Here is a 12871-nt window from a genome sequence, read left to right on the forward strand (position 1 = left end):
AAAAAGCATTAGTTAATAAAACTTCCCCATCTTTCTCTTATCCTCCAAGATAACACTTAAAGATATTATTTGAAAAAAAAACAAACACAACGTTACAGTTATTATTAACGTGTCTTGAAATGAAAGCATATCACTGGATTAAGCACAATAACAGGTCACTGAAAGCCTACAGGTGCAGTATACAGATGAATGAATTGCATCTGAATAAAAGGGGCTGTTCTCTGTAAACACTCAAACCTGTTAGTTGAAGTTGGAACCACAGCAGCACAAAAATGCTGTGCTATTGTGACAACTTTGTGCTGTGCATGAAACTGTTTAAACACATATACGGTGTGTATAACTGTAAAAGTCACCCTGGACTGGACTGAACTAGTAGGCTTTACAGTAAGCAGAACTTGCTCCTGTCCAAACTAAATAAAGGCATATAATCAGTTAATGCTCTGAATACACACGTCCTCAGCACAGACATAAACGTCCCACGGGTGCTGGTGAAAAGTTAGAAGTGACGAGCGACATGTGAAAAAACCTACGAGGCAGTGACTCCTTCCCACTCCACCAAGTACTGCACCTTGCCATCAAGGGTGACCCGTCGGGCCAGGACTTTGTACTTCTCCCCGCAGGCCAGACGTCCCGCTGCTCCAAAATAGTTGCTGATGGAGCTCTTTAGGTGGGTGAGCTGGCTGTTGGGGTCCATGCCGTGAATTATGTCTGCAGAGTGAAGCCCTGGGAGGGAGCTCAACAACTCTGTGGCTGAGGGGTGTGGGTCTGCGTAGCTGGGAGGGGGGATGTCTGGGGTGGGGGGCTGGGGGACCCTCCGTGGCCGTCCACGTTTCCGTTTTAAAGGTGGAGGGGAAACAGGCATGATGGGGGCTGCTGTACGCGTCTTGCTGGAGCTGCAGAGGCTGGAGGGTGTTTGATAGGAAAAAGAGGAAGTAAAAAAAAAAATGCTGTTAATTCAAAGAGCAACAATAAAAAACCGACTACAGGAAATTAGGAAAACAAGGCTTTAAGGTCTACAGCCATGCAAGTCTGAGTTTGTACCCAGCACAATTCTACTTTCAGTGCAGTGCAAACATCAGGCAGGCATACCTGGACTGTCTTGAAATGCTAGTTGAGGTAGTTTCTGAAGTGCTCAGGGCGCCGATGGATTCCACATCTGAAGTTTTTAAAGACAGCAGAGACCTGTCACTCCTGGTGGTTTGGGGGAAGGTAAAAGATTAAAACATTATGGTTCTTGTTATGTTACAGTGAATCAAGCAAATCAAATAAACACATTGTGTTTGTGATTGATAATTCAATTTGCTTTTGCCCGAATCTTCACCCTAACAAAGCTGAACAGTTCTGATTGCTTTAGAACTACAGTTTATAATTGCCTACTTACTTGACAGATGTAAAGTGATCCAAAGCATGGGGCTCTAACGGTGGCGGTTTCCTGATTTCCTGTCAAAGCAAAGGAAAAAAAACAACAACAAAAAGATGGTTTCTTCTCATATAACACCAACAGTAAATGTCTAACACCTATACAAAATAACAATGCAAAAATACCCATCCCTCCATGCACACACCCAAGCTCACGCCCACTAGGAAACACACATGCAAACATACAGACAGACCTGGGACGAGGGCTCACTGGAGCGTTGTGGTTTAGCCAGAGTCTCCAGAGAGCGTGCTCCTTGCTTCCGCTTTCTTTTCTTCTTTTTCTTCTTCTTCTCTGTGCCATTGGTAAGAGCACTGGGACTTCTAGAGCAACAACAAATATTCAGAACAGTTTTACATATAAAGGCAGTTGTGCCTGAAATAACAGTGAAACTGTTAGGCAGTTCATGTGTTATGTAAACTGTTAGGACACCCTTGAAAATCATCTTAAAAAAGGGAAATTCATCTATAGATAGGAGAAAATTCTTAGCCACCCTATGAAATTTGGAAAACTTTGTCTTTATTTATTTATTTATTTTTTAAACAGAGCAAGAACTTTTCAAACATATTTCTAAACATATTTTCTTTAGAAATTAATAAGCAAATGATTTCAGGTAAAAGAAAAAAAAAAAAAAGAAATTAGGGACAAGTTGGAGAAAGTTGCATCCTTTGGTCAGATTAGATTAAACTAGAGCTCTTTGACTACAGAGATGCTGCTTTTGGAGAGAAGGGAGAGGCACAGAACCCTAAGAACACTGTCCCCACAGTGAAACGTGGAGGTGGAAGTTTTATGTCGTGGGGATTTTTCAGTGTCTGGATCTGGGTTTCACATCAAGGTCAAAGGAATAAGGAAGGAAGGAAGATGTGAAGATTTTGAAAGAAATCCTCAAGCAGTCAGCAGCAAAAACTGGCTCTTTGCTTCGTCTTCCAACATGACAACGACCCACGACATATGTTGCTCTTGGTAAAGAACGACCTCCACAAGACCAAAATGAGCTTTACTGACTGGCCTGTACAAAGCTCCGACTTGAATCCCACTGAAAATCTGCGGGGTGAACTAAAGACCAACATCCATTTGAGAAGACAATCAAATCTGGAGGCGCTTAAGAGATTTAAGATTGGGCTGGGATTGCTCAGGAGTTGTGTGCGAGACTTGTTGAAAACTACAACAACAACAACTACAACAACAACAACTAGTGCGCATGCGCCAACCAGCGTGCAGCCTGTTACAGTCGCTCCTGCTTTTCTCTTAGTTTAGCTCTTTTTTCTTACGTATTCTTTTTTTTCTGACTTGTATTTTCCTCCGTTTTCTATCTCTTACTCAATCATGTGGATTGAGAGAGTTTTTGTTCTTCTGGTGGCCGTGGAACTGTTACTTTTATCATGGAACGGGACCGCGGCACATCTCCTACACGCACGGACTGTTTACTCCAGAGATCAGCTGATCGCCCTGATGCCAGCCGGCTCGCTGGCCAGGCCCGCAGAAGTGCCCGCAGAAGTACCAGCTGAAATTTGGAGGAAAACACATCGGGGATGCAGAGGTCAAGGACAGAAGAGAAGAAAAAAGGTGACGGTGAGACAGCGGAGGCTCGAAGCGAGGAGGAGGTTTAAACCGTGTCTGCCGTCTATCGTGATGGGAAATGTGCGATCGTTGGCAAGTAAAATCGACGAGCTCTCAGCACTGGTACGGAGTCAGAGGGAATACCGAGAGTGTAGCCTGATGTGTTTCACCGAATCATGGCTGCACCAGGTCATTCCCGATGAGAATGCTTCCGTGGAAGGCTTCCACACTGTTCGGGCGGACAGGGACAGCATCGCTAGCGGTAAGCGTAAAGGAGGTGGGCTTGCTGTTTTAGTTAACAACCGGTGGTGTAACCCTGCCAACATAACAATCAAAGAAAGGATTTGTTGCCCGGACACTGAACTGTGTGCTGTTGGACTCAGGCCGTATTATTTACCCAGGGAATTCTCTCACGTCATCTTGGTGGCTGTTTATGTTCCCCCCTCTGCTAACCCCACAGCTGCATGTGACACTATCCACTCTGCCATAGCTCGGCTACAGACTCAGCACCCGAGTGCCTTTATTGTGATCTCGGGTGACTTCAACCATGTATCACTGGACAACACACTACCAACATTCAAACAATATGTGGACTGTCCCACCAGGGGAGAGAAAACTTTAGACTTACTGTATGCTAACGTCAAGGATGCATACAGCTCCTCCTCCCTCCCCCCACTTGGTAGGTCAGATCATAACCTGATTCACCTCACCCCCCGCTATGTGCCAATTGTGAGGAGGGAACCTGTGACCACCAGGACTGTTAGGAGGTGGTCAGAGGAGGCAATAGCGGAACTACAGGGCTGTTTCGAGGTGACCGACTGGGAAACACTCTGTGAGCCTCACGCCGAGGACATCAATGGGCTTACTGAGTGTATCACAGACTACATAACTTTCTGCACCGACTCCATTGTTCCAGCTCAGACTGTTCATTGTTACCCAAATAACAAGCCGTGGGTGACTAAGGACATCAAAGCCCTCCTCAACAACAAGAAGAGGGCTTTCAGAGGGGGCAACAAAGAGGAGGTGAGGAAGGTCCAGGTGTTACTAAAGGACAAGATCAGAGAGGCTAAGGACAATTACAGGAGGAAGCTGGAGTGGAAACTCCAGCAGAACAGCATGAGAGAGGTGTGGAGGGGCATGAAGACCATCACTGGATTCAGGCCAACCAACAGCAGGGGAGCTGAGGGAGGTGAGAATAGAGCCGACGAGTTGAATCTGTTTTTCAATAGATTCGACACCACAGTGTCTGCTCCCACCCCCACAACCTCACCTGCAGTCAGCCTGGAATCCAGAACCACACCACTGTGCCAGCCTCTCTCTTCACATGTTGCCCCCTGTGAGATTCCTGACACCCCTCCCCCACCCATCACCTTCACTCAATACCAGGTTGAGATGCAAATGAGGAGACTTCACTCAGGCAAGTCTGCTGGACCAGACGGAGTGAGTCCCCTTGTCCTCAAGGCCTGTGCCCCCCAGCTGTGTGGAGTCTTTCATAAACTGTTTATGCTGAGTCTGAGTCTGCAGAGGGTCCCGGTGATGTGGAAGACATCATGCCTCGTCCCTGTACCAAAGACGCCTCGTCCCAGTGGCCCCCAGGATTACAGGCCCGTGGCACTGACCTCCCACATCATGAAGACCCTGGAAAGGCTCATCCTGGACCAGCTGCGACCCATAGTAAGACCACATCTGGATCCCCTTCAGTTCGCTTATCAGCCTCGTCTCGGAACAGAGGACGCCATCATCTACCTGCTCAATCGTGTCTACACTCATCTGGACCAGCCGGCGAGCACTGTGAGGGTCATGTTTTTTGACTTTTCCAGTGCTTTCAACACCATCAGGCCGACCCTCCTGGGTGATAAGTTAGCAGCGATGCAGGTGGATGCTTCTCTGGTGTCCTGGATTGTTGATTACCTGACAGGAAGACCACAATATGTACGTCTCCCACAGTGTGTGTCTGACAAGGTGATTAGCAACACAGGGGCACCACAGGGGACTGTCCTCTCCCCCTTCCTCTTCACCCTCTACACCACAGACTTCAGCCACTGCACAGAGACCTGCCATCTTCAGAAGTTTTCTGATGACTCTGCGGTGGTTGGATGCATCAGCAGGGATGATGAGACAGAGTACCGGGCTGTGGTCGACTCCTTTGTCACGTGGTGTGAGCAGAATCATCTGCAGCTCAACGTGGCAAAGACCAAGGAACTGATCGTGGACTTCAGGAAGACCAGGAAACACTTGACCCCTGTTTCAATCCAGGGGGTCAGTGTTGACATTGTGGAGGACTATAAATACCTTGGAGTACACATTGACAATAAACTGGACTGGGCTAAAAACACCACAGCACTTTACAGGAAGGGCCAGAGTCGTCTCTATTTTTTGAGGCGACTGAGGTCCTTCAACATCTGCCAGAAAATGCTGAGGATTTTCTATGAGTCTGTGGTGGCCAGTGCGATCCTCTATGCTGTTGCATGCTGGGGGAGCAGGCTGAGGGTCGCAGATGCCAACAGACTTAATAAACTGATCCGTAAGGCCAGCAATGTTGTGGGGATGGAGCTGGACTCCCTCAAGGTGGTGTCGGAGAGGCGGATGCTGTCCAAGATAAAGACAATGTTGGATAACACCTCCCACCCACTCCATGACATGTTGGTCAGTCACAGGAGCACGTTCAGTGAGAGACTGAGATTACCGAAAAGCACCACTGAACGACACAGGAAATCATTCCTGCCTGTGGCCATCTCCCTGTACAACGCATCCACTTAACACACTGTTTACTGCTACAACTACACATGTTTCTTTTCCAAATATTTATTTATAAGTGACTTATGTATGTATGTATGTATATATTGTACTATTCTTAGTTAGCGTATTGTCTGTCTTGTCTTAATGTTGGTTTAAAATGGAGCACTGTAACAAAAAATAATTTCCCCCAGGGATCAATAAAGTATTCTGATTCTGATTCTGATTCTGCATGCTGTTACCAAGCAAAAGAAGGATAACTGAATATTAGCAACAGGGAGGCTAATATCAATCCTGCTAATTTTGGTGAAATAGTCTTGTTTCATGTGCAAAGAAGAATCATTTCATAATTTGGAAAATCTATATTATAACTTCCTCACTCTGTTTAACAGTAGTTGGAAAATAGTTCACAAAAATGGCTTTTTATAGGGGGGCTAAAATTCTGTCCTCATCTGTAGATCACAAGGGGCATTGTTTTTGTTTTAGAGTAAAACAAACAAACAAAATGCTCTTATAATACATAAAAAAAAAAAAAAAAAAAAAAAAAAAATCACACTCTTAAATTAAATTAACAAGGTAAAGGGGCACAGCTAAAAAAATGTTTTTTTGGTCCTTAACTTCGCCAGTCTAACACCAGCAATTTCTAAATTGTGCATGTAATGATGAACTATAGAAAAACAAATAACAGGAGTTTTATTAGCAAATAATCATTTCTCTTTTTTAGGTTGTATATAAAAGATGGAGAGGCTTCAAGGTAAAGTGGCCATTCTTTCTGGCCAGCAGGGGGAGACTCCTGTCACTGCAAAAGAAGTCACACTATATGAAAAGTCCATGACCTTGTGGCTCTACATCTCATTTTATTTATGACTTGACTAACGATTTCCCAACAGGTTTATATTTCAGTCACCAGTTTCAAGTCTACTAGTCAAGAATGCAACATGAGATATGACATGAACAATGATCCCATTTTGAGTCAAATCAAACATAAAGCAGCGCTCAGCGACCAAGTAAATTAAAAGTAAGTACAGTATGAGTGTTCTCAACTTTTCGGTCAGCTTCTCTGAGTCTTGTTTCAAAAAACACAACGTGGCAAGGAGCACCAAACACAAGGCTTCAAAATGCTATTTCAGAAACCAATGAGGGGGGGGATGTCACAACGGCTAGGTCCATCTTTTATAGACAGTCTACGGGCTTCATGGTGACATGATGGGAAAGTAGGGCTTTATGAAACAGGTACTGTATAGCTCCTGTTACAAGGTGTAGTTAACACTTTAACAGTAAATAAAGTGTTAAATAAACATTTTCACTGAGAAAAAAAGGGAAAAAAAACTACCTAGGTAACTTTAGTGCCTGCATTTGACTTATGTGTCACTTCTATTGCACTATAATGCTGCTGCTGCTGCTACCACCTTAGGGCAACAGATTCACACTTCAAAATTAGCTTAGCATGTCATCAATGTCAGCACTTCACAGGAAAAAGATCATCGAAGCTGCACCCGGCAAGGTGCAATCACAGTTCAGTATTTTTTGGGCCACATAGCGTCATAAATATCTTTATCCCAAACTTCCTTGAAAAATAGTGATACAACTTTCAGGCTTAGTCCCCCACCACTACTCTACATTACGTGCGCTAAGCTCCTCCCACCAGACAAGCATAATCGTTATAAGTACTAACAATAAGCAGATGCCAACTTTTTGTTTTTTATTCTGAATCTCTCTTTAGATCTCCCTACATGGACCTAGCATTAATGAGTTCTATACAGGATCAGGTTAACACAGTATCCAGTGGGCACCTTTAACTTTAGGGCATCGACACGTTTCATGTCTAACCTGATGGCGGACAGTGCTTTAGTGGACTTGCATCCCTTGATGGTTATCTCATGTGAAGCCTTCTCCATCACTCTGCTGGTTGGCTCGTCACAGTTGGGGGGAACAGGAGGAAAACGGATCCTAAGGCCAAACAAGTGCTTCTTTTTCTTCACCTCCTTTCCTGACATGAACCTGGGACACGGTGAAAGGGTGGCCATGTAAAAAACAGAGTCTGTGCAAATACTGGGAGATATTTGAAGCACTTTGATGTTGTCATCAGCATAAAGATTTCAAGAGCAGCAGATAAACTTACATGCAGCTATTATTGTTAAGCGCCTCCAGAACATTTTCATATCGTTCTGATCGTGGAGTGTTGGCGAGCTGTAGACACAGGAAAGATATTGTACAAGAAAAAACTTAAATATTTAAAAATCCAAATGGGGGCCAGGTTATTTCTATTTGGGAAATAACCCTCTACTAGGATTACCTAACAGTGTGGCTTTCAGACCACCAATCAACCTGATGCATTAAGCAGCTACAAAAAAACAAACAAAAAAACAAACAAAAAAACAAAACAAAAAACACTGACTTGTGTGGCTGCCAATTCCTGACATCCTGTTCCAAATCTAACAAGTAAACATGGATGGGACATGAAATGAAATATGAATAATAGAAGAAAAAAAATCTGTTGGTCTACAATTGGTCACTGGTGCATTACATAACTTATCCTTACCTCACCCAGCTGCAGCAGCTCCCAGTTATCATTGATGTACACCATCAGGTCCATTTCTGAGTCAAAGTACTTCTTCTTGTGGATCACACTCAGGTTGTAGAGGCTCAGGTGTGCGACATCCTTCCTGAAATATTTCAGTAAATACTGTTTTTCAGTCTGTCTTAAAAAAATAATAATAATAATACTAATATAAAGACACCAAATATGTTTGCTGGAGCCACAAGATTTAATTACAGAGGTGGAGTAAAAGTTTATCACAGCTCTCTAGCCCTGGGCGTCAAAGGTAGCAGAGCTTTTAAGACGAAGAGTAAATGCATGCTTGTGTAATTTAATAGAATAAAAAGCCAGCTGTGTGTGTCAAAGTACAAGTTCCTCTTACCAGCTGAGAGGCAGACGGCTGAGGTACTCCGGTCCACCATTGCAAACCGAACAAACAAACACATAAAACCTGAAGGCAAAAATAAAAAGGCCTCAGGAAACAAGAACACAATATAAAGTTTAACATAAAAACCTAGCTATGCTCTAGCTGACTGTCCACTGAGACACGTTTCTTTTTACCATTCTGTTTGTGTGCACGCACTTTTTCCAAAACTTGACTTAAAAACTGAATATTACCCAGAAGTATATTCACCATCATTTCAAGACCAGTTTTAATAGGCTGTCCTTGTTCTCCAAAGCCACACTTTTGCAGGCCATTGGGGAGCAGACTTGAATACGTACAACAATACAGTCAAGATCCACTGTCGAGGGTAAACATTTACATTAGAAGCAGTAAATATGGTCACCTATCTCCGTAGAGCATTGGCATCTGTAAGCAATGGAGACAGGCTTCGTGGAACCATTGCTGACACATGTTGCACTGCAGCATCTTCAGGTACCAGCTGCAAGCAAACAGAATATGAACATTATAACTTTTGTGGACATGGGAACATTTCCATCCAAGCTTTTCACTCTTGCCAGAATATGCAACGTCACTCACTCTCCTGGACCGCCGCAGTAGCAGTAGCACTGCTGGATGTTGGTTTTGTGGCCGTGGTCCCACACCAGCTCCTCCAGCACGTATGGGAAGGACAGGTGTAGCTCCATGTGCTGCGGCTCCTGCTGTTCCTGCTGCAGAAAGTCTTTAGCAGACGCCCCTCTTCTGTGTGGACCACCCGTCTGCAAACCAAACAAACAAAAAACGTGTTTTTCCCACCAAAATAAATACATAAAAAGAAAATTTGGTAAACACATATAAAGAGGTGCTTTTTAAAACTGGTAAGCTCTTTGGAAAATTTTTAATTTCTCCATAAATATTTGGGGATTTTTCAATAAATAAATGACCTCAGAATAGTTTAGCCTCATTCACTTAATTGGGTTTCTTAATCTTGGGACATTTTATTGTGGGATTAAAGCCTCAATCACTTTTATTCACTCCATTGGAATCTATGAAGTCTTTTATATCCACTTTGATTTACAAACAAAGCAAGTAATGCACTCTTCAAAACAGACATGTGTCATGTTAACAAACTCGTCTAAACCACTTGTTCAAGGTAAATGTTTGACGTATTTCCTCTTAAAGAAAAATCTGTACCTTAGCGAGAGAAGTGAGCTCACACTCTGAGCAAAGCCACTTGTCATCAGAGTCGATGACAGCAGCATCGATGACAGGGGAGTGACACCGCTGGTGGTAGCCTAAAACACAAATGAACACATCCGTAATGGCCAGAGATTAGAGCACAACAGATGAATAAATAAACTACTGAGACTGGCTGTTTAAATGTGTTACAAATATCATATAAAATAACTGTTTCTGGCTTATGTTGGAACATCAAAGACGATAAATGATACCTTGTCCACACTTGTCACAAATGACAATCTCGTTGGGTTCCTCTGAAGTTTCGTCTTGGCATATGGAGCACACAATGTCTTCGTCGTCGTCATCCTCATCATCTTCTTCCCCTAAACAGCAGCAAAGTCATGAAGGTAAGCGACTAAAGTTTCAGATTAATGGTGGTATGACTAGGGGTATAATTTAGAGCAGCTTTCAGTCAAACGAGATCAGAGGAGTACACAGAGTCATCACAAGAACAAAAGACATCCCTCTCACAGCAACTTTTGCTGCTGTGAGAAGGACGACTCAAATTCACCCAGCTGAAACTAGAGAAAGGTGGCAGGGAAAATATTTTACAACCTGGATAAATAAAATCCAAACTGTCTGGTTATGGGGGGTGTGGGCGAAATTGCACTTCCATGTCCCTGAAGGTCTACACCAGGATACTAGAGAGAAGATTCCGTCTACTGACTTAACTTTTGATTCAGCAGGAACAAAGCAGTTTTCATCCTGATTGCGGACAGTTTGCTGCCTTCATCCTCCTGAGGATATTCGAGGGTGTGGGATGTTTGTAATAACTACTTGTGGACCTGGAAAGTGGATTTCTATTCAAACCAATTTTTTTCCCCCTGTAGCGCCAAATCGCAGCAACAGTTGCCTCATATCGCTTTATCACACTCACACTGGAATAGAATTTATAATAAGATTTTGATTGCATCTCATGTGGTGAATCTTTGTCATACTTTTTAATATATCACAATTCAACTATCGCGATCAGGTTGAGGTTAAAAATAAATAAATAAAAAGTTATCTGATAAATGTCACAATGCCAAGAAAAATCTTAACCAGATACTTCTCACAAATCGTTTACAGTCAAATGTGACGAATGTGTCTGATCATAGCGTCTTTGTGTCTTTCATTAATGCTTTATTCATGACCCATCCCATTTAAGAATAAAAATGAAGAATACGTTTTTCTTAACACCATAATAGCTAAAGGGGCTTAAGTGGAGCGATAGCGGCCCGTCTGCATGTTAGCAATGCGCTGCGACTGTACTGATACACTCTACAGTTAACTGTCAGTGTGAAGAGCAAGAGATAAGCAAGTCCAGGAAGAGGCAGACAGGTTTGCACAGCACAAACTGTGGATAACTGACTCCCTACCCTCTTTGCAATGGCTTACAGTATCTTTACTGCATATTATCTAGCAATTAAACTAAAATATATTGCACATTTTAAATTTCATTCACCTGTTTGAATATCCTTCCAAAGAACCCAAGACTTTGACCGATCCTCAAAAACCACAAAACATCGGTGCTTGTCCCGATCTATCTGAAAAACAAAACAAAGAAAGATTTACTTGTTTCCAGATGCGACAGGGGCAGATTTTGCTGTAGATGACCTATACTGATTTCAAGAGTTTTTCCGCCAACGCTCTCCACACAGTCCGTTTACCTGCATGCATCATATGCATCATCCTCACACTAACCTTTGCAATTGTTCCCAAGTAGAAAAGGCCATCTGACCACCGGGCCAGGACATCCTGTCCTTCTGAAAATCTGTCAGACATGCTGTCTTCTCCATACTCTCCCCTGGCAGAAAGGCTTGTGGGGGACAAGGACACAGCCTGCTGCTGCCGCTGCTGCTGCTGCTGCAGGGGATGAGCTCTGTGATGCACAGACAGGTGATCCACAACCCCTGAGTCTCTGAAAAACAGTGCAAGGCAAGAGAACAGAGGCAGACATGAATTTAGACTATGGAGTAAGCGGATATGGAATAAGTGCAAAGTTAATTTATGCGATTTTTTTTCCTGCTTACTGTAAACAGATTGTAATTATTTATATGTGGTGTATTCTGATCCTCAAAAGAATACTAGTACAATTTAATGTATGTTATTGGCATTTTTTTTAACTGATAACAACCAGCAGAGTAACAGTCCTGTATGTGTAGCCCTCAAACACAAGGATGCATTGTGTGCTTGCAGAAGGGCTTACAAAAGAAAGAGTGAAACATGGCATTTCCTCTCCACTGGCTTTGAACAACAGGTGATTATACTCATAATTAGTGCTAATTGTTAATTAACCACATAGTCAGTAACATGGCTTCAATGCAATGAAAGACAAAAAACAAAAACCTAACCACCCTTTCAAAAATAAAGACCAATGTACTTACTACTGAACACTTCCATTCAACTACAGGTCTCAGTGACAGCTGATACTTTGATCATACTAATAAAACATGTCATATTTCTAGCTTCTATTGTAAATGTTATTCATTTCAGATGTTAAGAAAGTATTGATTTTTTTCCTTCGCCTTTAAACCCTGTCCTCCAATGCAGGCTTTCCTTTGTTCGGATAATGAGTGGACATGTTCAGTGCCAGCCACTTAGCAAAGATGAAAAAAAGACAGCTTGGGATGCAGCTGCAGGCTGATATAATGTCTTGTATATTAAATAGTAGGCAGCTGGGCGAGCTCAGCAGCGGGAATAATCCACATGCAAAGCCGTAACCCCAGCCAGGTCGCTGACCGTCGGACCCATACCCCCCCTAACGGGAGGAAAACATGACAACAATACCTCATTCGGTCACCTCCGTTTCCACAAACGACTCGTACGACAAAAATAACCGGACAGAAGAGCCGCTCTTATCCCGCTCTTCGAGCAACTGAATTCACTTCTAAAGCGTGTCGGGAAAACATGCGGGGTTTGTGGCTTCCTCAGAAAATAACAAACGGTTCATTTTCCCCAAGCAAGTTCGCCATTTTGGTTTCCCGCTGATGATCGGGGAGTGCATTATGGGAAGAGC

General features: G+C 43.2%; 1 protein-coding gene across 1 annotated transcript; it reads right to left on the minus strand.

Annotated features, from left to right (window-relative positions):
• Nucleotides 1-383: 383 nt before the first annotated feature.
• On the minus strand, nt 384-12857 carry mtf2 (metal response element binding transcription factor 2). Its single transcript, XM_026148826.2, has 15 exons — nt 12643-12857; nt 11557-11773; nt 11318-11399; nt 10086-10196; nt 9829-9929; nt 9235-9413; nt 9041-9136; nt 8635-8703; nt 8256-8379; nt 7836-7903; nt 7544-7714; nt 1614-1740; nt 1382-1440; nt 1090-1191; nt 384-902 (listed from the first exon to the last, which is right to left on the minus strand). Exons 1-15 carry the CDS (start codon nt 12645-12647, stop codon nt 527-529), a joined length of 1887 nt encoding a protein of 628 aa, XP_026004611.1. The 5' UTR covers nt 12648-12857; the 3' UTR covers nt 384-526.
• Nucleotides 12858-12871: the final 14 nt, after the last annotated feature.

The sequence above is a fragment of the Astatotilapia calliptera genome, chromosome 18, assembly GCF_964374335.1.
Source record: "Astatotilapia calliptera chromosome 18, fAstCal68.1, whole genome shotgun sequence".
Lineage (NCBI taxonomy): Eukaryota > Metazoa > Chordata > Actinopteri > Cichliformes > Cichlidae > Astatotilapia > Astatotilapia calliptera.

Coding starts and splice junctions, on each gene's coding strand:
- mtf2 (XM_026148826.2), bottom strand. Junction 9,930..10,085: donor TTGTGACAAGTGTGGACAAG/GTATCATTTATC, acceptor TTTGTGTTTTAG/GCTACCACCAGCGGTGTCAC. Junction 1,192..1,381: donor GATCACTTTACATCTGTCAA/GTAAGTAGGCAA, acceptor CCAAACCACCAG/GAGTGACAGGTCTCTGCTGT.